The sequence below is a fragment of the Mizuhopecten yessoensis genome, unplaced genomic scaffold, assembly GCF_002113885.1.
Source record: "Mizuhopecten yessoensis strain PY_sf001 unplaced genomic scaffold, ASM211388v2 scaffold10711, whole genome shotgun sequence".
NCBI lineage: Eukaryota > Metazoa > Mollusca > Bivalvia > Pectinida > Pectinidae > Mizuhopecten > Mizuhopecten yessoensis.
Window position 1 is genome coordinate 791,160 of NW_018408683.1, and position 25,764 is coordinate 816,923.

Sequence of the window (25,764 nt, forward strand, 5' to 3'; positions counted from 1 at the left end):
GGGGCGCGCCCGGCACGCCGGGCCTAGATCCGCCCTTGGTATCCATGGTCCTTATTTCCTCAAAGCAACGAAATGAGTAAAAGATAAGAGTAAAACATTTTTAACACCAACGGACCAATATCTCGTTTTGAAATAAGAGGTTGCATCGCTAATATTTACGAAGTATTAGAGAAATGTCATTTTCGGTTCCGCTGTCAAAACACATATCCTCTCTACACTCTCGTGTAACGCATAACTAATCGCTCGGTACATACACTGTACCAGGACATTATTTTCGTTCTGTATTATGTCAAAACAAGTTATCTATCCAGAAATGGTGTCGAACACCTACCATAAAATACCTATCCGTCGATCACCTACCATAAACTACAAATGTACCCATCCGTCGATCACCTACCATAAACTACCCATCCGTCCTCGAACACCTACCATAAACTCCCCATCCGTCCTCGACCACCTACCATAAACTCCCCATCCGTCGAACACCTACCATAAACTACCCATCCATCCTCGATCACCTACCATAAACTACCCATCCGTCCTCGAACCCCTACCATAAACTCCCCATCCGTCCTCGAACCCCTACCATAAACTCCCCACCCGTCCTCGAACACCTACCATAAACTTCCCATCCGCCCTCGAACCCCTACCATAAACTTCCCATCCGTCCTCGAACACCTACCATAAACTACCCATCCGTCGATCACCTACCATAAACTACCCATCCGTCGAACACCTACCATAAACTACCCATCAGTCCTTGATCACCTACCATAAACTACCCATCCGTCCTCGAACACCTACCATAAACAACCCATCCGTCGTTCATAATCAGACTTACTCTTCTCCTATGTAGATATTGGGGAACACCTCGTTATACGCGTCGGTCGGCAACATACAAATGCCACTCTGGCATGTAATTATGTTAAGCAACTCTTCCGGTGTGCATGGTTTATCATCCGCTCCCCCGGTCGCCATGGGTGTGGTTATGTCAGATGGCTCTTATCCGATATGTTGGGGATTCCTCTGAAAATAATAAAGACATCGTTACCTAATTTTACTATATTCGTTATTTTGGATTCCATTGTTCGCAGATGTACAAACGCAATACAAAAGCAGTTATAAACCAGGGGGAAAATCATGAAACTAGATTTTAGCAAGGATGGCGTGCCCTGCATGTGACAATCGTGACGTATCGGCTGTAACATCTGCGATAATACGTCGGTCACCAACGAACGACGAACACTTGATATAAATTGTAACAGATTGGGCTAAAATTGGATAATTAATGAGAAAGAATGGAACCATCTTATTATATGTTAGATGAGAAGTTAGAATACATTGCTGCACGTGCCTCATTACTTATATAAAGTACATGGTACCTACATATGAATACTTAGTTTTGTATATATTGTTGAAAGATAATTGTTATAAGGAGTCGGTAGTCCAGAGTGAGGAGTGGGAGTGTAGAGTGAGGGTTGGAGTGTAGAGTAAGGAGTGGGAGTGTAGAGTGAGGAGTGGGAGTGAAGAGTGAGGAGTGGGAGTGTAGAGTGAGGAGTGGGAGTGTAGAGTGAGGAGTGTGAGTGTAAGGTGAGGAGTGTGAGTCCAGAGTGAGGAGTGTGAGTCCAGAGTGAGGAGTGGGAGTGTAGAGTGAGGAGTGTGAGTGTAGAGTGAGGGGGGGGAGTGTAGAGTGAGGAGTGGGAGTGTAGAGAGAGGAGTGGGAGTGTAGAGTGAGGAGGGGGCGTGTAGAGTGAGGAGTGTGAGTGCAGAGTGAGGAGTGGGAGTGTAGAGAGAGGAGTGGGAGTGTAGAGTGAGTAGTGTGAGTGTAGAGTGAGGAGTGTAGAGTGAGGAGTGGGAGTTAAGAGTGAGGAGTGGGAGTGTAGAGCGAGGAGGGTGCGGGTAAGGTGAGGAGTGTGAGTCCAGAGTGGGGAGTGGGAGTGTAGAGTGAGGGGTGAGAGTGTAGAGTGAGGGGTGAGAGTGTAGAGTGAGGGGTGAGAGTGTAGAGTGAGGGGTGAGAGTGTAGAGTGAGGGGTGAGAGTGTAGAGTGAGGAGTTGGAGTCCAGAGTGAGGAGTGGGAGTGTAGAGCGAGGAGTGGGAGTGTAGAGTGAAGAGTGTGAGTGTAGAGTGAGGAGTGTGAGTGCAGAGTGAGGAGTGGGAGTCCAGAGTGAGGAGTGGGATTGTAGAGTGAGGGGTGGGAGTGTAGAGTGAGGAACAGGAGTGTAGAGTGAGGAACGAGAGTGTAGAGTGAGGAGTGGGAGTGTAGAGGGAGGAGTGGGAGTGTAGAGTGAGGGGTGTGAGTGTAGAGTGAGGAACGGGAATGTAGAGTGAGGAACGGGAGTGTAGAGTGAGGAACGGGAATGTAGAGCGAGGAACGGGAGTGTAGAGTGAGGAGTGGGAGTGAAGAGTGAGGAGTGGGAGTGTAGAGGGAGGAGTGGGAGTCCAGAGTGAGGAGTGGGATTGTAGAGTGAGGAGGGTGAGTGTAGAGTGAGGAACAGGAGTGTAGAGTGAGGAACGAGAGTGTAGAGGGAGGAGTGTGAGTCCAGAGTGATGAGTGGGAGTGTAGAGTGAGGAGGGGGCGTGTAGAGTGAGGAGTGTGAGTGCAGAGTGAGGAGTGTGAGTCCAGTGTGAGGAGTGGGAGTGTAGAGGGAGGAGTGTGAGTCCAGAGTGAGGAGTGGGATTGTAGAGTGAGGAGTGTGAGTGTAGAGTGAGGAACAGGAGTGTAGAGTGAGGAACGAGAGTGTAGAGTGAGGAGTGTGAGTTCAGAGTGAGGAGTGGGAGTGTATAGTGAGGAGTGTGAGTCCAGAGTGAGGAGTGGGAGTGTAGAGTGAGGAGTGGGAGTGTAGAGTGAGGGGTGGGAGTGTAGAGTGAGGAGTGTGAGTCCAGAGTGAGGAGTGTGAGTGTAGAGTGAGGGGTGGTAGTGTAGGGTGAGGGGTGGGAGTGTAGTTGGAGTGTAGAGTGAGGAGTGTGAGTGTAGAGTGAGGATTGGGAGTCCAGAGTGAGGATTGGGAGTTCAGAGTGAGGAGTGGGAGTGTAGAGTGAGGAGTGGGAGTTCAGAGTGAGGAGTGGGAGTGTAGAGTGAGGAGTGGGAGTTCAGAGTGAGGAGTGGGAGTGTAGAGTGAGGAGTGGGAGTCCAGAGTGAGGAGTGGGAGTGTAGAGTGAGGAGTGGGAGTGTAGAGTGAGGGGTGGGAGTGTAGAGTGAGGAGTGTGAGTCCAGAGTGAGGAGTGTGAGTGTAGAGTGAGGGGTGGTAGTGTAGGGTGAGGGGTGGGAGTGTAGTTGGAGTGTAGAGTGAGGAGTGTGAGTGTAGAGTGAGGATTGGGAGTCCAGAGTGAGGATTGGGAGTTCAGAGTGAGGAGTGGGAGTGTAGAGTGAGGAGTGGGAGTCCAGAGTGAGGAGTGGGAGTGTAGAGTGAGGAGTGGGAGTGTAGAGTGAGGAGTGGGAGGGTAGAGTGAGGGGTGAGAGTGTAGAGTGAGGGGTGAGAGTGTAGAGGGAGGGGTGAGAGTGTAGAGTGAGGAGTTGGAGTCCGGAGTGAGGAGTGGGAGTGTAGAGTGAGGAGGGTGAGTCCAGAGTGAGGAGTGGGAGAGTAGAGTGAAGAGTGTGAGTGTAGAGTGAGGAGGGGGAGTCCAGAGTGAAGAATGGGAGTGTAGAGTCCAGAGTGAGGAGGGTGAGTCCAGAGTGAGGAGTGGGAGTGTATAGTGAGGAGTGTGAGTCCAGAGTGAGGAGTGGGAGTGTAGAGTGAAGAGTGTGAGTGTAGAGTGAGGAGTGGGAGTCCAGAGTGAAGAATGGGAGTGTAGAGTGTAGGACGGGATTCGAGGTCCGAGAATGTGAGACTCTGGGGAGATAGGCCAGGGAAGGCCTCGGCCGGAGGGGCTTAAAATGGCCCAGGTACAGCACTTGATGTGCTTTAGAACTATGTGTTTGATGTTGTAATTCTATATAATATGTGTGCAGGTAGATTTGCTGTCGTGTGCCAGAACTGAGTTTAAAACGACAGTTTTGTTTAATTTAAGAGAGATCTTACAAAGAGGGCCTACTCGAGGTATGGACCCTGACTTTTGCGGCCACAACGTGAAGTAGTTAAAAAGTCAAAGTCCACATGTGTTGTTCAGCATGTTATGTAACCACTGTAATCACGACAGACAGGCAATCCCAGAGGGTGATCAGGAGCCCTAATCCATGAGACATATCCCATGCTTAAACTCGGTATTTGCTCAACCTTCGTTTCTTAATCATCTGAGATTAACCTATAAATATTAACATTGAGACAATGACTTGGAAGCATATCGGACAGACTAAGAGGCGAATATCGTTTCTAATGGCTAAACCTGACTTTCTGACGTTGTTAAATGATTTGAGCAAGTTATAACAAAGTTTGGTTTGAGCAAAGAATCCATGCTTGAGCCTAAAAACGGTTTCATGAATATGGGCCCAGGCCTCCATAATGATAACGGCGTTTCTTCATTGTAGATTGAAGCCCACACTGAAAGTGCAATTTTCCCCTGTGACCGAGGATGATCGAGGAAAACCTTTTGTACATAGGACACATCCTTTCAGAATAACCAGAATCTAAAGAACAGACTCTAGAGTAGCGAATGAAAGAAGGTTAGTGGTCGTCCTCACGAGTCTCTTAAGGACTTTCCACCCTTCGTAAATCGTGTCGTCATTTCCATATTGCGTATCAGACATTTCAATACCGCAGTGTGAATTATAGTAACACCGGATAAACAAAAGTTCACGTGCGTGACGATGATTAACTGGAAAATGTGTAACACGTATACTTCAGAAGTAAAGATTCCGATACAAAGACATAAACTGACTCACTGACTTAAATGTCTTATATATATATGAAGCACATCGAGTAAATCGTTTTCAAAATCGATACACCGACCCTGTTAGATCCTATATATATATGAACTGCATGTGAGAATAGCATACCATGCGATAGCCCCTGGTTACATGTAATATGCCATGCGCTAACGGGCTGAGGAATGATGTCCAAAGTGTGCATGATTGAGAGTAATTTGGGTCTATTAAGAACTATTAATTGTCACTTTTGATTTCATAATTTTAATTGATTTTCATAATTATTGATATTTTTAAAAGAGATAACTGTCAGTTTGAATTTTATCCCTCAAACTTTTCAAGGGAGACAACTATCATCATGAACAAAGTGATTGTAAAATGAAGTAATTATAGGCCGTTGTGTATATTTTGTTCAATTTTCCACTATTTTTTGTATGAAACTTGGTATTCTATTTGCTTTTAGCTTATAGATAGTCATTTTCATCCACGCAATTTCAATAACAAAACGCTTTGTGTAATGTGTTTTACTGTAAATATTTTGTGACAAATAAAATGTATAATGAGGGTGAATTAGTTATGCTTCTTTTCATTTTTGTATTGGTGTGTTTGTTACGAACGATGCCACACACCAAAAAAATGGAAACTATTAAAAATGACGAAAACTAATTTTTTGGGGTATTTTTTCCAAAATATTATCCAGTCTTTCAGAAAGCTTAGACTTTCACAAAATTACCTCTTAGTTGCATTACCATTATGTGAAAGTTTCAACGATTTCCGCTTGTTAATTGCGAAAGAGTGAAGCCTCCTTCATTTCAAACTCAGGAAAAGGAATAAACTACCAGTAATTTTGTGAATTATTTTTCATGGAAAAACATTAGTATTTATGTAATTGTAATTGAGTACGTATTGTGGGACTTGAAAAGCATATTCCTCGTAAGGGTCTATACAAATTCTACTTCTTTATAAAACACACCCATGTTTTACAGATTTTTTTTTAGCTTAATGAAGAAATATCTTATGTTCATTAATGCTTTCCTTAATGGATAATTATAAGTTCAGGAAATTTTCGTAAATTAAGGATTTTGTGAAAGTGGAACCATACTGGTTAAAGTTGTGCAGAATGAGTTTCTAATAGTATGTCGGAACATTCTTCAATCCTTTATGTCGGCCATAATCAGCACATCATTCCAACCTATTGATATCAAAGGCCAGCAATAACAACGCCATATTTGTTACATTATTTATTCTTTAATAAATTAAACTCATCATTATGATAACAAATTTGCATGAAGCCGCAGAATATGAATAAACAAGAATGGAAAGTAAGTACATGTTTGCTACTACAGTATTACATGCGCGTATTCCTTACAAAACTTAGATTATTTGATGTTATGTTGATAATGACTTTATTCATCTTACTCAACAGTTCGTTTTATGATAAGATTCTTACCCTTACTTGGAGCAGGCATATACATCAAACCAAACTATCCAAATTAAACTAGAACTGTAAGCCAAAGGCTAACTAATTCCCCCGCTCCTATATAACCCAGAACTGTAAGCTTAAGGCTTACTAATGCAAAGCAATATAGTCTCCCCACCAGTAATGAGTTAATCACTATTTTATATAAAAATAAGTATTTCGCACAAAGGGGTATAACTCCATCAAAAAGGGTTGAAACCCAAATTAAAATGCTGGTGCCCAACTTCACAAGATACCTATCATTCATGCAAAAATTCAATGAAATCCACCTGTTAGTTAAGGAGGAGTTGCGCTGACAAGTATTTCACAAAAAGGGGCATAACTCCATCAAAATTGTCGAAATCCCAAATTAAAATGCCGGTGCACAACTGCATAAGATACTGATCATTCATGCAAAGTTTCAATGAAATCCACCTGTTAATTAAGGAGGGACACTTAATTTCTACCATCATTCCATGAACATGCTTGTGCATAATATAAGATGGTCTACATGCAATTAGACCTGTCAGCCACATGCATATTATATAAATATCACATTCATGAGAGGGCGATATTGCATATTTTCACCCCAAGGAAGCATTGTTGACTGAGGCGAAGCCAAGGTCAACAATGTTCTCCGAAGGGTGAAAATATGCAATATCGCCCTCTCATGAATGTGATTTTTATTTTATTATACCGAGTGTCATGTTTAGGTGTTTCACCACTTCACCATTTTTAAAGGTCCTTGTGTTGATTTGACATAAACCAAGACTTCATCTCAACAGTTGTCAAATGAACCAACCATGAATGTGATTTGATAACACCCTGGCACTGGGACGAACCGTGCACGCATACGTTTGGCGCATGTGATATTTTTTGGAATGTCACCCTGTCTTCTTTATCTTTGTAAAACGAGGAAGTAACATTGAAAATGTTCACATCTTTCTCAACCAATCAGATTAAAAGATTTTAACAGAAGGTATAATAATTTAAAATGCTTCCTGCTCGAACATTGAATTTTGTATTGTCTCAGACGACCAAACACCACCGCGTCCATTTTGGATCCCAAAATTTAAAGGTCCTACTTTTAATAGAAAGCATTTCCCCCCATGTTTCACTCCAACGAGGTATCAACAATATCGGCTTAATAGAACTCAAATTATAACAGCCTTCTTGAATTTCAAAACTTAAACATTTGTCTTTTTTATGCGACGTGTTCCCCTTATGCATCACTCTCACAGGCTTATACAACCATTCTCGCACAAACGACGGCCAAAATGAGAAACAAATCGCAATGCATTCTTGTAACAAAATGAATCAAAATAATGAAAGGAATCATAAAAACATATTCAACTTTGTGCCTAATTGAATTTGACAAAATATGAAAAACATTCTACACTTTGGGAGACAATTGAATGAGACAGGGTGCCATTCGTTGTCCTTATTTTTAGGAATAAGACAAGATGCCATTCATTTTCATGTTACTTGGTTTTCACAACTTTTAGTTTTATTTTAGTTACCACAGCAAGGCTCAACCATTTATTCACAATAACCACATCCCTGTGGATTTGTAAGAAAATGTTTGTTCATTACAAAAAAAAGAACAAAGGCGTTACAACCAATCATTGATATTCAATAGGATTACACAATAAATGTTTTAGATAATGGTACGGTGGTCCTAAGAACACGTAAGTATTTCTGACAATCAAACATAAAGCCCAGAAGAGCTTTTTGTTAGTTTGTCAGCAATAGTCATGTTTTCAATAGGACCACAATACCATTTACTAATAATTAGAGCAATTACAATATATATAGGATCTTACATGAGTTTCCATTTCATATGAGAGTTATGAAACTAGTCTAAGAATTTTAAAGGCTCGCTAAAATGGAAATTCGTGACGAGTTTCATAAATTTCATATGAAATGAAAACGAGTGTAAGATCCTTTTTATCACATAATCAAGATGTGTGGCCTTTAATTGTGTAAAACGACAATTTTTATGCAACCTTGAAATTTAAAAAGCCACCATTTTAACTCCAGTGCGTTAGTCTGTGATGTCATGTACTTGTCCTAGGCGTGACATCACAATTAAAACAATTGAAACTTACAACCAATCACAGGACTGATAGGTCATATTACATGGGTTAATACGCCAAAAATTATGACATGGGTATATTAACTGGATAACACAGTACATTAATTATGTGATAAACATGTATTTTATGCTCTTGTCAAATTCAGACATAAAAATAGTGGTCACCTCACCAAATTATCATATATTCTGTACTGATGTGTTTCCTCTCACTTCTGTGTATAAAAGATACATGTGCCCCATGTGGAACACGTGTAATTCACAGAGTGACCTCAGTCAACAGTACTATTACAATGTCACAATCAGACAGAAGGATGCAGAGAGAATGTAAATATTTCTGTATTTTAAGAACCGTTTAGCAAACAAAGCATTCCACTAACAAATTCAGCTACCAGACACAAAACAACACATATGAATTGCTGACATTTCAATACTGAAGCTTACAAAGAATCTAGTAAACTGGCTTCTACCATCTAGCTTATTAAGCACTGCACTGCTTTCAGTTAACATTCAGTCAATATGGATGCCAGCTGGAAATGACAATTATATGAACAGCATTAGGGCTTCACAAAGAATATGTCATTTCCAGTTAGCATTCAAATTGACTATGAATGCCAAATAAAAGCAGTTAAATACTTGTATGTATCAATTTTGAAGCATTTTGAATTAAAAACAAGTGGCCCAGAGGGCCTGTATTGCGCACCTGGATAATAAAGCAATCATGGGAAATTATTCTTATTACATAAAATCCCTCCAATGGTACAGAAAGAGAAGGAATTTAAACCTCAAATTCTTATTTGGAGCCATGCCTTTCTGCACCAAGAGGGGCCACACTCTCACTTTTTATACAAAATTTAGTCTTCTTCGCCCTTCTTTTGGCCAAATTTGAAGAAAAAAACCTGATTTAGACCTCAAATTCCCCTAAAGGTACCCGCAACTCTGCATTGAGAGGGGCCACACCCTCCATTTATACAAAATCTAGTCCCCTTAGCCCAAGGCCAAATTTGGATAAAATCCCTCAAATGGTACACAGAAAGAAGGATTTTGAAGACTTAAACCTCCAATTCCCCTTTTGAGCCCGCCTCTCTGCACCCAAAGGGCCACACTCCCCATTATTACAAAATAAAGTCCCCTTACCCAATGATGCTCCAGGCCAAATTTGGATAAAATCCTTCCAATGGTACAAAAGAAGAAGGATTTTAAAGATTTTAACCTCAAATTTCCTCTTTGAGCCCCGCCCCTCTGCACCTGAAGGGGACACACTCACTCTATACAAAATTGAGTCTCCTTGGCCCAAGGATGCTCCAGCCCAAATTGGGATGAAATCTCTTAATCCCTATGGTAGAAGAAGGATTTGAAAGGTTTTATTCTATTTCAACTATTCGGCCCGCCCCTCTCCCCCTAGGCGGTTCAAAACCACGGTTTATACAAAATTGAGTCCACTTGGCCCAAGAATGCTTCAGACCAAATTAGGATAAAATCCCTTTATCCCAAAGGTAGAAGAAGTTTTTTATGATTTTACGTCTATTTCCCCTATTCGGCCCAAACCCTCTGTCCCCAGGGGCTCCACACCCAACAAAATTGAGTCCCCTTGGCCCATGAATGCTCCTGACTAAATAAGGATAAAATCCCTTTATCCCTACAGTAGAAGATGGATTTTAAAGGTTTAACTTCTATTTCCCATATGGGGTCCTGCTTCTCTGCCCCCAGGGGGACCACACACCCTGTTTATACAAAATTGAGTCCCCTTTGCTAATGATGCTCCAGACCATTTTTTTTGTTAAAATCCACTAAGCCGTTCAGGACTAGAAGCGTTTGAAACGAAAAGTTGAGGGACGCCGGATGCTGCTCCATGGCATAAGCTCACTTGCCCTTCAGGCAGGTGAGCTTAAAATTAAGTCAATATCAAATTTAAGAAATAATTAAGATAGCCCATATATATATTATCTAATAAAAAAGATATAGTAAAATAAAAAGTACTTATAGAATTGATGGTTAGACAGATGCAGAAAGAAGGACAAAATAACACCCTACACCTGATTGAATAAAAAAGTCGTCTAAAAAGATTGAACCCCTTCACCCTTATGTAACTTTAGTAGACTCTACCATGCATTGATCTGGATGAGTCCATTATGGTCTACAGTGGTGAGAGGGTTAAACTTTGAGATGCTTGTATGATAGAAAATCTGAAATTGGCGAGAGAGAAAAAGTCACCACCTGCAACTGTTGACAACTATCTACACTATGTGGCAATAATAATCAACTGTCATGATCTCACAAATCATACAAAAGTTGCTCGGATCATGAAAACTCCAAGGAAAACACGAGAAAGTCAAACTAAAATTACATTTGCAAAATCTCTTTCTATAACTTTGTGCATCATGCCAAATGTATTTGCAGTTTCCCCAAATCTACTCTAAATTTTATGTGTTTTTACCATTTTTATTACATTTTTTGGGGCAAATTTATAGCGCTATTAAATCAGAATTTCAAAAACAGAAAGATAAGCTTTTATACAATAACCTTAGAATTTGTTGACTGGTTTTTGAGGAAAATTAAGTTATACACCATTTTATTCTGTGTTTTACAAAAAAACAAGAGGTCCATTGGACCTGTATCACTCACCTGGTTTTATATTTAAGTCATTACAACTGAATGAATTAGTACATCTTTATATGAAATTTCCTCAAAACCAGACAAGATCTATGTTCTAACCCAACTGGGACCAGTTATGTCATATAACAGGGTGTAATTAGACAATACTTTATTTTTCATACAACTATAAGCTTTTATAAACCTAGAAACCAATTTTTAACAATTTATGAAAACTACACCATAGAATATGATAATCTAGCTGTATCATTTCTTAGGACCGCAGGGGTCAAATCAACCTCATTCAATTAAGAAATGTTTGTTCTTCCTCAATAATGTTTTTGACCAAATTTTGTATGGTCCATTCAGGCAATTAGGGGATATTAGTGCCTTAAAGCAAAATATTAGATACCCGGTAATTTTCCTCTTTGGGGCCCGGCCTTCCTAGCCCCAGGGGTCGAACCAGTCTCATTTATTTAGAAGTTCCCTTTAAAATGCATCTCCTGCTTAACGCCAGAGAGGATTTCAACCAAATTTAGTCTAAAGCATCACTAGGGGAGGGCAATCATTTCTTAAATAAATGAGGTTTGGCCAGGGGGGCGGGGCCCTGAAGGGGAATTAGCTAAATTTGCTTTAAAACGCATCTTCTCCTTATACACCAGAGAGGATTTCAACCAAATTCAACAAGAAAGTTCCTTATGTAAGAAGCATTTACAAAAATCCCAGAAGTTTCATAAACATTTCTTAAGAAACTTATTAATTTTAAACTTAAGTTATTCCATTTGAAAGCAAAACTGGAGTTATGTACAAAACGCTCCTTAATTTTCCATTTACTTTGGCTCCAGAAACACGTTCAGATGGAAAAAATCTCCTTGAATATCTTTGGAATAAGTAATGTTTGTGAAACTGAAACCAGGGAAAACAATTTTACAAAGATAAGTATATACATAGTTTTACATTTAATCTAAGTAAAAGTTCCCTTGGCTTTCATGAAATGGCATGGCAAGTCAAGTAAAATGTGATTTAGTAATTTGGTTACATATTTTTTGTCCACTTTCAAAAACTGATTGCAGAATGGCAGTTTAATAAAGAACAAATTAGAAATTGAAACCATGATTTAGACATCAAGAACAAGTGCTGTCAAATACAAGCATAATCATTTCTGAAAAAATAATGTCAAAATGAGATCCTGTATATCTTACATGGATCATTAAACTATAGGGAAAGCTGACTAATATCTGACATTATGTTGGACACGAATCTGATGCCATGTTGGCCAGATAAGACTGAATGTCAGAATACAGATATTTTCTAGAATTTTTCATATGAACTGTGATTAAATGGTTTTGCTTGACAAGATGTGACGTCTGAATGTATGAGGCTAATAAGAAGTTTCCATCATAGCTGGAATGACATTAGTTTGTTAGACAAGATAGGGGCCCGTATTCATGAAACCGTTCTCATGCTCAAACTTGGAGTTCTCCTGCTCAAACTTGGATTTTGTGTTCAAGCCTAATTTCTTGTTCTGGTTATTAATAAAACAAAAGATTTTGTCAATGACTTGTCTCAGTTTTGAAGAGACTTAAAGCGGAATACTGTTTTCAATATTTACATTTGACTTTTTGTTCATTTGACATGATTTTAGCAAGATACAATAAAGTTGGTTTGAGCAAAGAATCCATGTTTGAGCATGGAATGGTTTAATGAGTACTGACCAGAATGTCTGAATGTACGAGAATATTTAGAAGTTTTCAATAGAGCTCCAATTACCTTATTTAGTTTGACAAGATAGGATGTCTGAATGAACGAGAATATTTAGAAGTTTTCAATAGAGCTCCAACTACCTTATTGTTCGTTTGACAAGATAGGATGTCTGAATGAACAAGTATGTTGTAAGTTTTCATTAGAGCTGGGATTACATTATTTTGTTGCACCAGATTGGATGTCAGAATGTACACATATTATTTGGTAGATGTCATAAGGGAATTAAAGCATTGTGTTGAGTTAGACAGGATGTTTGAATACTTAAAGAGTCAGATAAGACAGATTTCCCCATAGGGAACCAAAAATATATGGTTAAACATATTGTAATCATGATTGAATTTATATAATTACACAACAACAAACTTTTTTTGCCTCTTAACTTTTTTTAAAAACTGACAAAACACAAAGAATACTGATTGAAACAAATGTTTCAAAATCCCTTAAAAAAGGAATTGTCCACGAAATTTCATTCATAACAAAAAACAAACCAAATCAGTTTCTTAAAAAACTTGATTTTCATTTTTGTATAAATAACAAAAAGAATTGTCTTCAATCTTATGTTGAAATTAAGCCAAAAATATTCTTTGGTTAACAATCTTATTTCTGAATTAAAGACGATAATGTTTTTTTTTAAAAATAAATAAGAAAGAAAGAAATGGCTCAAACTTTCTATTTTCCTAATAAACAGTATCAAAAGCACAATTGCACTACTGCTAATGCCTCTTCTAATGGTATTCGATACCAAATGTACTTTCAATCATTGAAACTGCATTTCATGGCACAAACAGACCCATCAATATGATTATTCATCATTTGAAAAGTTCACCTTTCTGACAGAATAACCTACAATGTTATCAGTACAGAAGGTTGTGAATGATGGACTTTGTTTGTAACGACATGATATAAGTCTACAACCCTTGGTAATCAATTTAGGCAAGCTTTTCAACTCAAGTGTTAGACTTTGAAACCTCTTCCAGTGCCAAATCCATCAATATTCTAGTTTTGTCACTATTTCCTGAAAAGATCATTCGTCTCAACTCTTTAAGAGGTATAAATACTTTAAAGAAATAAAATTAAATCCGATATATCATTTAATACACTGTACCTTGTAAGTTTTTGTCTTTTCTTGTATTAAATTAACCTGGCAACACATCTATTCCTATTCATCAGGCTATTAATGAATTTCAGACATGAAGAGTTTCAAATTCCCCACTTACATAGCTCCTTGCCTATTTTGATTCTGTACCAAGAAATTGGCAGCTTTTATCATGTTTTCTTCCCTTGCTAGTAAATCGCTAAGCTTGGCTTCCTCCTTACTATCATTGCACACGATGACAAAATGACTGTTCAGTTTTCGGGCACGCCCACGCATCTGCACCAGTGCAGTCATGGTGGACGGTGGGTTCATGGAGACCACAAGCTCACATTCTGGTAGATCGATCCCTTCCTCAGCAACAGCTGTTGCTATGACGACTTGGTACTTGTGGTCTTTAATCTCCTCTAGTGTCTTTCGTTGTTGGGCAACAGACATTCCCTTTTCAGCTGCAGCAGCGCCATGCCCAACCATTTTCTCCACCGACAATTTTCTCTTCACTATTTCAGGATGATTCATTAAAGTTTCATGCAAAGCAGTGGCTGTAGCCCTCCGCTTGACTAGGACGAGGGCTAATTGTTGACTCTGTCCTTGACCACCATTCCACTGGATGTAGTTCTCATAGATCAGTTGCTTTATCAGACATTTGACATTTGAGGACATTTCCTGGCTTATTGATTCATCCAACACCTTCAAGTTAGACTTTTGAAATAGTTGCTGGGCCTCAATTGAATGAAGAATGTCCTGACATGGCAGACCAATTTGTCTGGCAAAATCAAAGTCTTGGTTAAGATTGGTAGCCATGAGTTCCTGCATCTCTTCCAAAGCCTGTGGGATTCCCATCTCCATGGCGACACTTATAGTCATACAGATACATTTAATGTGTCCTATCAAGTTCTGAACTTCAATTCTCTTATCGACGCTTGATGTATTTGGTTTTGCCATGGCTATCAATGCCTGTAGCTCATCCAGAACATCTCCGGTGATATCTTGTGCGTGTCTCTGAAGATCTTGTACACTTACAGACTTACTTGTCCCAGTCAATCCAAGGTTGCTGTGTTCGAAGATATTGGTTTCTGCCGCAAGCCTCATGTAGCACTGTAACAGGTAGACTCGGAGATCCCGCTGAAATTGTTCCTCAGCGGGAGTTGTTTCCATGACTGCAATGTGAATTTTAGCATTTGACATGTATGCCTTCAGTTTCTCCTTCTCGTACTCCACAATAGCGATCAGTGAATCACCCATATTAATCTGGAGCTGTCGGAGCATGTCAACTGTCATGGAGTAGTTGTTTTTCCCAGCTGGTGAGGCTGTGAGGCCAAGTATTTTACAGCGGAACGATTCATTTATCTTGTAGTGATGTGTGGCCATTAAGTTGTTGTAGGAGTGATTCTTGCTGCAGTGATGGGCCTCGTCAAAGATAACAAGGCACTGGTCCTGCCAGCGCAGCACCTTATTTGTCAGCATGTTCTCACAATACGCTGTAACCAAAAAAGACACAGAATGAATTGGGAGGGAATATAAAAATGACTTTGAAAATATAATGTCAAACAAGTTGCCCTTGGGCCTTAACGGTCACCTGAGTTCTGATATATTTATACAGAGAGTTGAATTTTTGTTTTTAAAACATGAACAGAAATATTATTCAAAGTGACAAAAAACAATAAAACCACCTTATTCAATATCTAGCATACAGATTTAAGAGTGAAAAGTATTTGATACTAGCAACTCTGATTCTAAACAAGGAAAATGAAGACATTTTAGCACACTGACTCCTTTGGGCCCCGCCCTATCCTATAGCCCTTGTGGGTAGGGCTGGCTCAAAATTTTCAAAGTATCAAACTGTCAACTCAGGGTTATAATTTCATCAAGTTATCAACATGACCTGGAATATCTTAATATAATTAATGATTCTATTAAAACAGTTAAATTACAGTATTGCCTTCCTATATACAAGCCTTAAAATATAGATGATATACCTGATTCAGATTTACAGTTTGTTATAAATGATCAGTTACTTTTAGAAACACTATTAATGGAAATTAGAGGTAAGTCAATTTCATATTCTTCCTACAAAAAGAAACAGTGTTGGGCAAGGGAAAAAGACCTTAATAGATCAAATACAGTTACTGGAAAATGAGAACAATGTAGACTTAGACAAGTTACTTGAGAAAAATAAGGAATTGGAAAAGATTAGAGTACATAGGATAAAAGGGAGTATAATACGTGCAAAAGCCTTATGGATTGATGAGGGTGAAAAACCTACCAATTATTTTTTTAATTTAGAAAATAGACATTTTATATCAAAAATCATTCCAAAGTTACAATGGGAGAATGGGGAATTTCTAACTAAACAAGTAGATGTACTAAACATGGTGATTTTTTTTTTATGAACAATTGTATTCTATTGATAATGAAGTCGATGATACAGATTTGGATGAATTTTAAGAAGATTTTGATGTTCCAAGATTTTACACTTAAAGAAGCATCTGTAACACTAAAGAATATGAAAAGTAATAAGAGCCCAGGCTCAGATGGATTCACATTGGAATTTTTAAAATGTTTTTGGAATCAGTTAGGTTATTTTGTGGTTAGGGCATTAAATTATTGTTTTTCAAACTGTCAGCTGCCTATTACACAACGTCAGGGAATAATTACTTGTATATACCTAAGGCTAATAAATCAAAGTATTTTATAAAGAATTGGAGACCTATTTCTCTATTAACATTGTATACAAAATTGCTTCTGGATCAATAACAAGTAGATTCAAATTAGTTTTACAAAAAAATATAAACTCTGATCAATCAATATTTATATGGGGACGTTATGTAGGAGAAAATACTCGCCTGGTTTATGACATTATGCAATATACAGAGGAAAATGATATCCCTGGAATGTTATTAATGGTTGATTTTGAAAAGGCTTTCGATTCTGTCTCTTGGAAATTCATAGACAAAGTACTTAAATATTTTGGATTTGGAAACGATATCAGAAATTGGGTCAAAATTTTACACTGTAATTCAAGCTCTGCTATAAACCATTGGGGTAATTTATCAGCATTTTTCTAAATAAATCATGATTGTCGTCAAGGAGATCCCATCGCTCCATATATTTTTACATTATGTGCAGAAGTATTTGCAATCCGCCTTAGAAACAATAAGAGTATAACTGGTACTGTCCCATCTTAAACTCTCAGTATGCAGATGACACTTCTCTGGTATTAGATGGTTCTGAAAAATCACTGAAAGGGGCGGTTGATGAACTAAATATTTATGCAAAAATATCTGGTCTTAAAGTAAATGTAGGTAAAACTGAAGTTGTCTGGATAGGCAGTAAAAAATACAGCAATGATGTTCTCCTTCCAAATATGAATCTTAGATGGGCAGTTAACAAATTTACTCTTCTTGGGATAGATTTCCATGTAGATCTTTACAAAATACCTAAAATGAACTTGGATAAAAAATTAGTTAAACTTAAAGTTCTAATTAAGAGCTGGAGTAGAAGGTTGCTCACACCTATTGGTAGAATTAATATCATTAAATCTTTATTAATTTCTCAGATGAATCATCTGTTTATTTCCTCACCTAATTATAATCCATCTGAAAATTTTATAAAACAGCTCAATTCTGTTCTTTTCATTTTTTTATGGAATAGCAAAACTGATAAGATTAAAAGGGACATAATAATTCAAAATTATCAAGAAGGTGGGCTAAAAATGGTTAATTTAATGTCTTTTATTGAAGCTCTGAAAATAATCTACCATATCTGGATCTTGAGAGAAAGATTTTTGAAATTTCAGTCAATTTGACACTTTTTGGCCCTGTCCCTCAGGCCCCTGGGGGCTGGGGACCATTTAATCTGGGTGACCTTTGGCCATGGAAGGTTTCTGTAAAATTTCATTGAAATTGGATTGGGGGTATTGGAGAAGAAGTTGAAAATGTAAACTGTTTACAGACACATGAGGGACGACGGACAAAAGGCTATTAGAAAAGGTACCTTGAGATTTTCAGGTGACCTAAAAATTAATAAAACTGCTAAAAGCTAAATTGATCTACATTCAACATATTTTTTTAATAAAATACAGAAAACTTGACAATATGATCTTAATGTTTGCTCTATTGACACTTTCTTTTAAATGCTTTTTTACTGTCCTGCTCCTTGGGTGGGATGGGGGGCGGGTATGGTCTCCTTAAAGATCCTAGTTCCAAATAATATGTTATACGGAATATGCTTTAAAAAAGCATGGAGCTTTTCATCCACTTACACAGAATTTAGAGCAAAGGTGCCAAACCTTCTTTGAAAAAACTCACAACTTCATACAATTAGTGATGTCTGCATTTTATTCTACTGATGTTGACCACTAGAGGTAATTGACCTCATTACAAATGGACATCACACAAACCAATAGACATCCGTTAACTGGAAGGAGATCTAGTCAATGGAAACTATTGATCTGTAACAGGAGTGACTGGTGTTGAACTGACCTGCAGTAGCCACAATGATGTCATGTTGCCACAGGGGAACCCCTCCCGTTGACTGCTGCCCCCCACACAGCTCTGCAATCTTCAGTTCCCTTTCTACCGTCTTTGAAGGGTCATTGGGGTCAAACCTTAAAAGTATAATACAATTTAATTAGATAAATTTTATTGATCTTAGCGCGCACCTGGTACTAAAAAAAAAATGTCCTCTGTAATTTAAATAATTCAAAACTACAAACAAGAGGCCCAGAGGGCATGTATTGCTCACCTGGATAATAATAAAGCACCCGTGGGAAATTATTCTTATCACATTAAATCCCTCCAATGGTACAGATAAGAAATATTTTAAAGATTTAAATCTTTAATTTTCCTATTGGGCCCCGCAACTCTCAGCCCCCAGGGGGGCCACACCCACCATTTATACAAAATTGAGTCCCCTTGGCCCAACAATGCTCCAGACCAAATTGGGATAAAATCCCTTAATCCCTATGGTAGAAGAAGGATTTTAAAGGTTTTACCTCTATTTAGTATTTTCCCTATTTGGCCCCACCTCTCTGCCCTCAGGGGGTCACACCCACTGTTTATACAAAATTGAGTCCCCTTGGCCTAAGGATGCTCCAGACCAAATAAGGATAAAATCCCTTAATAACTACTGTAGAAGAAGGATTTTAAAGGTTTTACCTCTATTTCCTCTATTGGGCCCCACCCATCGTTTATACAAAATTGAGTCCCCTTGGCCTAAGGATGCTCCGGACCAAATTTAGTCCATTAAATCTACTGGGCCGTTCAGGACAAGTAGCGTTTGAAAGGAAAAGTTGACGGACGATGAACGCTGCGCCATGGCATAAGCTCACTTGCCCTTCAGGCAGGTGAGCTAAAAATCAGAAAAATATAATCTACATATGTCTAGCCTCATTTTGTTCTGTTGTATGTCACTATTTAATCAACTTATTTTAGTTAAAGGGTTTGTACCTTAAACATCTGAACGAGATAAGAAACAGAAACGTTTCTGCCCTATTGAGAACATGGTAGCCATCCCAAATTTTGTATTAACCCAATTAATCAAATAACAAGAATTGGTAAGGGAAATAATAGAAAAGTATTTGTACAACGTGTGATAATCTTGTGGAAATGAGAATTACTCAAAAATGTCACCACCCATCTGAGGACTGACTGGCTATTTAATAAGTGCCATCCCTCTGCTTTATGGGAGCTCATGTCTCATGCCACAGTAGGTCATAATTCCTTAATCTGCATTTAGAGAGTTCTACAAATGCCCTCCACGTATCATATATCGTTATTTTGGCTCTAGGTATCATGGTTCTGAACAAGGAATTTGACCAACTATACACCAAAGGGAAACTAGAATAGTACTAAACATGTACCTTCTGTATTTACGGTTTGCCAGCTGGTTCCTGATGTACTTGCCCTGCTGAAGGACAAGTAGGACTTTGGTGACTAGAAACAGGACCTGGTGGCTCGGGTTCAGGTCCAACATGGCACCTATAGCCATGCAACCAATCAGGGTCTTTCCCGTCCCTGCGTTTAATAAAGCAATCAACTTTTCATTGAAATTTTATTTATCAAGGTAATTAGTGCAAATGTATTATAAAAAGGTGAAGAATAGTTCAATATTAGAGATTTTTCTTAGTAGATTCCCTTATATATGTTTATAGAAGATGAAGCAACACAAAAAGGACCTTTTCTATATATGATATGTTTCTTTTATCGTTATTGAATATATTTAACAGCATTACAGCAGTCAAACAATGCAACAGGACTATTCTAACCTGGTAGTTGAATATTCTGACACCATCCAATAAACAACATCAATCTTTAAACCCATTTATTATAAAAAAAAAATGGAAATTTGAAATCTGTGAATCCTGACATCCTGCCTAAAATAAAGTATTTTACATTAATAGTACTACATGTACATTGGAGAGGTTTTACTACATACTTCATAAAACAAGAGGCCTAATCAGTCACCTTTCACTCATCTCACACCTATGACCTCGAAGAGGGTCTAGACAAGGTCAAATTGATTTAAATCGGCTGCATATCATTTTTTTGCAAATAAACAGCTACATTGTATCTGATTAAAGATTTTATTATGAAGTTCTATTACTCCACTCCTTATTAAGTTTTATTGGAAGATTATAACTAGTTTTACTGATGAGACCTTAACAAATGTCTAGGTCATTCATTCCCATCCTACACTTCTAGCACTTCACACCATTGATCTACAGGCCAAATATCATGATACTAGGTGTCTTGATCATACTGCAGAGGCCATTTAAAGGTTTTGACATATTTGACCACTGTTACCTGCAAACTATGTTAATGTCATTTATTTGAACAAATAAGTTAATCTTTCACCCACCCATGCTACTGGCAAAATGTAATTAGAACTTTTGGTTATTTGGAAGAAGTGATTTAAATGGTTTTAATGAATTTGACCCCTGTGACCTTGCAAGAAGGTCAAGGTAATTGATTTGAACATTAATAAACATTCACCCTAACATGCTAGACTGTTTTTCAGCCATACTGTTTTTCAGCCAAGGTTGTCCATATGAACAAACAGATATCAATTCATGCCAGAATGCTACTGGCCTAATGGCATGACCATTTTTATTTCATACAGATGCTGTTTAACGACTTGAACACATTTGATTCCTGTCACCGGGCCTGTAGGTCAAGGTCATCTATCTGAAAACCTTGATAGCCCTTCAATCAAGAATGCTATCAGTTAAATATCATAATTATATGCCTCTTGTTTATACAAAAGAAGTTAAAACACAGAGACCCCAGAGGGATCCTGGTGCCCACCATTGCAAGATCTTCATTAGTTCTATGTTAGTTTGATCAAATTATTTTCCCTTTATATCTCTTCTTTTATCTGTTTGGTTTAAACAGTGTCAAATGCGTCTTTTGGTATCTTTTGATAAAATGTCATACAGCTGGGTTTTAAAGTTTTAAAGAGTCTGTTCATGGTATATTTCTTGAGATATCTAGCAATGACAAACTTTAACTGTTAAAACAAGGAATCCATAGTCCCCCATTGGTAATGATTTCTTTACTTACTGAGCTGTACATCTTTCTCAGGATGTAGTGACCTATTCTTTGTACTTGACATTCTGCTACCTGAAGATGTACTTGCATACCAAATCTGGTTACTCCAGGTGAAATAGTATAGTAGATATGCCCTAGACAAACTTTTTCAAAGGTTGAGGTCAAACCATATGCCACCATGACCTTTTATTTGTACATGACACTCTGCTATCCCAAGATGTACTTGCTATAATGGCAATTCCCTCCCGGAAATAGGGGGGGGGACTAATAAAAGATGGCTAACTGGCAGCCTACATGGAAACTTATAGAAATTTGAGAAAGATCTATTCAATACGTTTTGAGAAATAGCAATAACAAGAATTGTTTTAGGACAGAAGGATGAAAGGGGATTTGATTAGCCACCATAATAGTGACTCCTTTGATGTTCATATAACAGTTTTAACAGTGACAAGGAACAATATCTTTTTCGTCTTACCTGTTGGGAGGAAGCAGATCCTGTCCCCAGTCATGACTTTGTGGAACAGTTCCCATTGGTAATTTCTTGGAATTGTCTCTGTGAAATTATTTTGTTCCTGCGGAAAAGGTGCGCTTATTGTTTTAGTCAGAGGTGGTAGTTGGCGAGAACAGGCTGGTTCCTTGGCTGATTTCATTCGGTGAAGCTTGCCCTTCAAGTGGTCTTGCAGGGCTTTCTCAGTATCCATAGGGACCTTACAGGTAGGGCAATAATGTTTGTAGTTTTTGCGAACTGAGTTTTCTGTTTCAGCAAGAGTACCTATTGCTGGTTTCTGAGGAATATCTTTTAGTTTCTGGCTGATGAGGGACATTAACTGGGTATGACTCCTTTCATGTCCAACTGACTGTCGTGCCATGCTGCTGTCAGTATCTTTATCTGGGTCATCATTTGATTCAGATTCTTGAGAGACACTTCTGTCCAGTTCCTCACTGGTTTTTCGACGAGAAGTTCTGTTTCTCAAAGCCCTGGCCGTGTCTGTTCCCTCACCTCTGCGGGTTCGGTGTCCTGGTGTACTTTCTGCTGAGCCAAGCGCCCCTATGTCTGACACATCAACGACATTACATGGTACAGGTATGTGATCTAAAGTTGTGACCTCGACCGTTTGCCTTTCCTTGCGTTCTTTCTTCCTAGTGAAGTCCTTCACTTTGACTTCTTTTTTCTCAGCGTTGTTTCTATCCTTTTTAATCTTCAGTTCTGACATGCTAGTACAAATGGACACAAGGTCTGGTATGTCATCATTCATATCTATTGGTTCCAAGGATGGCATCCTGTTCTCACTGCCACTGGACTGAGGACCACTTTCCAGAGAAGACTGATTGGACGAGTGGCCACTATGATTGGATGAGAGCTTGCCATGTGACTTCAAGCTACTATTTTTATCAAATCCGGCATGTGAATCGATACCAACACTTGGTGACCTTGACCGAGATGACCTGAATGACCCTGCAGAACTACTATTACCACTCATACTTATTTGAGATAAAAAACTTTGTTTATTAACTTCTTTTTCCTTAAGACTTCCTGAATTGTAATTATTTGCATTCAGATTTGAAGGAAGAGTGTTGAATTCATCTGAATGTTGAAAGTGATAAACAGACTTAAGTAGCGTTTCCTCAGGCCCAGTACCACCACTAGTAGCATATGACTGACGCAGAGATGCAGGGTCTAAACTTCCATGCTGGTCCAAGGATATGGGTTCAAATTTTACACTATCTTTTGATGGAGTTCCACTTTCAGGATTGAACTCTTGCCTTGAAGATGACTTTGAACTATCAACAGTCTGCTGATTACCAGAATCAAAACCTCCTTTGTTGACCCTGACAATCCTTTCCACACTACTTCCACCAGTGGTCATGACTAAAGTCTCCTGAAATCCGAGAGAGTTTAATCCCTCTGTAGCGACTTTGTGACTCACGCTCTGTTCATGACTCTCCAACTGCTCCTTGGAGTTAAGATAACAGCCACAAACGATGCAAGGGTACCAATTTGTATTGTCCAATACTTTCTGATCAGGAGCAGGAGGTTCACCCGAAGGGCACATCTTCATCTGCTCTCGTTTTCTATGTTTGTCACTTCTGTAATGTTGCTGGGCACTTTCCTGGCCAGAGAATGGTACATTACAGATTTTACAATACAGGTTTACATTCGAAGAGCCGATGGGCTTGGTTTGGCTCCTCTGTCTAGCCTTGGCATGGTTTTTACCATTGATGTGCTGCATGGCATGTGCTTGAGATGTTAGCTCAATCGAACAGAGATTACAGTATCCTGTAAGCCCGGTGAACCAATACTCTTGGGTACCATCTTCAGATATAGGTATGCTACCTCTAAAACCATCAGATGTGTTTTGGTTACTGCCAGGTGACTTTGGCACCTGATTTGTCTGATTCTGATTTATATTTCCACTTGGTATTCTTTTAGTTACATCCTCATTGCTAAGAAATGTTGATGAATCTGAGCTTCCTGAAAGGTCAGACCTTTGACCTTGACTAGGCCAATGACCTACAACACCAAGTCCTGGAGATGTTGGCTCCATGTCCAATGACCTTTCCCCTGCGACTGAAGATGGTGACAGAATTCCTTGAGCTCTATTTCCTGTTAGCCTTCTTTTTTCCCACACAAGTTTTGCCTTTGCATGAGGCCTTCCATCAATATGTTGAGTAGCATGTTCTACTGATGTTAATTCCAGCTGACATACATGACAGAATCCTCTGTTGCCATTCATTTCATATTCCTCTGCATCACTAGCGTGATGGTCCTTTGTCTTGGCCTCTGCTTGTCTCTGAACAGCTTTAGTATGCTTTGCTCCAGACAGATGATCCTGAGCGTGGCGTTCTGATGTGAGATCAATGTCACACACCAAACACTTGCCACGGTCTCCATTGAAGTAGTACTCAGAAGAATTTGCAGCTTGTGGATCTTTCCTGGTTTCTCCTCCACTCTTAACCAGTGCTTTTCTGTGACGAGTTCCCAGCAAATGGGCTTTAGCATTCTCTTCTGATGTCAATGCTACATTGCATATATGGCAATGACCACTGCTTCCATTGAACTCGTACACTCCATTGACAGCTGTAGAACTGGTAGACCCGTATCCTACCCTTCTGACAACTGCTCCAGAGGATGAGCCTGATGCTATATGAGCAAGATTCTCTGTTGGGTAGTACGAGGTCTCCGAGACCGTGCTTAAAGTTGGGTGTCTTTCTGTGTTCAAAGAAACGATGTCCAATGAAGCCAGTTTTTCCTTATGTTTTTGGCTTGAAAAATGTACCTCTACATCATGTTGATTGGAAAACCCCTCTCCACATGCATTACATGTACTAATTACAGCACATCTTGATACAGGGGGCTGCTGCAATATCGTTCTCTGCTGCGATGTTTTTTTCTTCAAATGTTTTTCGCCATTAATGTGCTGATCAGCCACCGCTTTGGAAGTAAGTTCTATCTTGCAAATGTAACAATATCCCCTTACTCCATTGAAATCGTACCCCTTGCCTCCATGGCTGGATACGTGCCCCTGCTCAGGTGATATACCATTGACTATGGAAGTATCTCTGCTTGCTATGGTCTTTGCCCTTCGCTCCATTTCTAAATGCTTTGGGCTACACATATGTCTCTGTTTTACTTCATCAGAGTTCATATTTACATTACAAATGTCACATTTGAATTGAGCAGGAGTAAATCTTAAGTCATATCTGTCAATCATTTCTTTATTTCGCATGGCTTTCTGGTGGGCTTTGCTTTCAAAGTGTTGCTGTGCTGGAATTTCCCCACTGAATTCCTTCTTACAAACATCACATACTATCTTGTCAGCCATGTTTTACAGAAGATTTACTTTACTGGTTACAACTCTGAAACATAAAAACATCAGTTATTATTCCATGTATCAATCAATAATTTCTCACTCTTCACTAATTTACTATCATAGACCTTTTTTAATCAATGTACTCTGAACATTGAATTTTTTCTATAAAACACTAACCTATGCAATTATCCTTTTAATAACCACAAGGTTGGAGTGAAATGAGAAAAAGGTTGGAGTGAAATGAGAAAAAGGTGGGAGTGAAATGAAAAAAAGGTGGAAGTGAAATGAGAAAAAGGTGGGAGTGAAATGAGAAAAAGGTGGGAGTGAAATGAGAAAAAGGTGGGAGTGAAATGAGAAAAATGTGGTAGTGAAATAAGAAAAAGGTGGGAGTGAAATGAGAAAAAGGTGGAAGTGAAATGAGAAAAAGGTGGGAGTGAAATGAGAAAAAGGTGGGAGTGAAATGAGAAAAGGTGGGAGTGAAATGTGAAAAAGGTGGGAGTGAAATGAAAAAAAGGTGGAAGTGAAATGAGAAAAAGGTGGGAGTGAAATGAGAAAAAGGTGGTAGTGAAATGAGAAAAAGGTGGGAGTGAAATGAGAAAAA

At 38.8% G+C, this 25,764-nt stretch overlaps 3 protein-coding genes across 3 annotated transcripts in view; all 3 read right to left on the reverse strand.

The window, feature by feature from the left end:
• Positions 1-25,764, reverse strand: part of LOC110461952 (dual specificity protein phosphatase 3-like) — a 35,039-nt gene that overhangs the window by 4,071 nt on the left and 5,204 nt on the right. Inside the window, exon 2 of the mRNA XM_021515696.1 lies at positions 842-1,026. Coding sequence (XP_021371371.1) covers positions 842-978 — 137 coding nt within the window. The 5' untranslated portion in view covers positions 979-1,026. The remainder of the gene's footprint in view (positions 1-841; positions 1,027-25,764) is intronic.
• LOC110461946 (mucin-2-like) lies at positions 3,011-4,668 on the reverse strand. Its single transcript, XM_021515689.1, has 2 exons — positions 4,619-4,668; positions 3,011-3,974 (listed from the first exon to the last, which is right to left on the reverse strand). The coding sequence occupies exons 1-2, from the start codon at positions 4,666-4,668 to the stop codon at positions 3,011-3,013; spliced, it is 1,014 nt and encodes a 337-aa protein (XP_021371364.1).
• LOC110461951 overlaps positions 11,562-25,764 on the reverse strand; it is an 18,883-nt gene continuing 4,680 nt past the window's right edge. The window contains exons 3-6 of the mRNA XM_021515694.1: positions 21,827-25,209; positions 19,665-19,818; positions 18,286-18,410; positions 11,562-15,282 (exon numbers count right to left, since the gene is read on the reverse strand). Of these exons, the coding sequence (XP_021371369.1) occupies positions 13,922-15,282; positions 18,286-18,410; positions 19,665-19,818; positions 21,827-25,175 (4,989 nt within the window). The 5' untranslated portion in view covers positions 25,176-25,209 and the 3' untranslated portion in view covers positions 11,562-13,921. The remainder of the gene's footprint in view (positions 15,283-18,285; positions 18,411-19,664; positions 19,819-21,826; positions 25,210-25,764) is intronic.

Bases quoted from the DNA above. Each gene is read 5' to 3' on its own strand.
- LOC110461946 (XM_021515689.1), bottom strand. From the start codon at position 4,668: ATGGAAATGACGACACGATTTACGAAGGGTGGAAAGTCCTTAAGAGAC. The intron at 3,975-4,618 runs GTGAGGACGACC...TTTTAAACTCAG, and splicing joins GGAAAGTCCTTAAGAGACTC to TTCTGGCACACGACAGCAAA.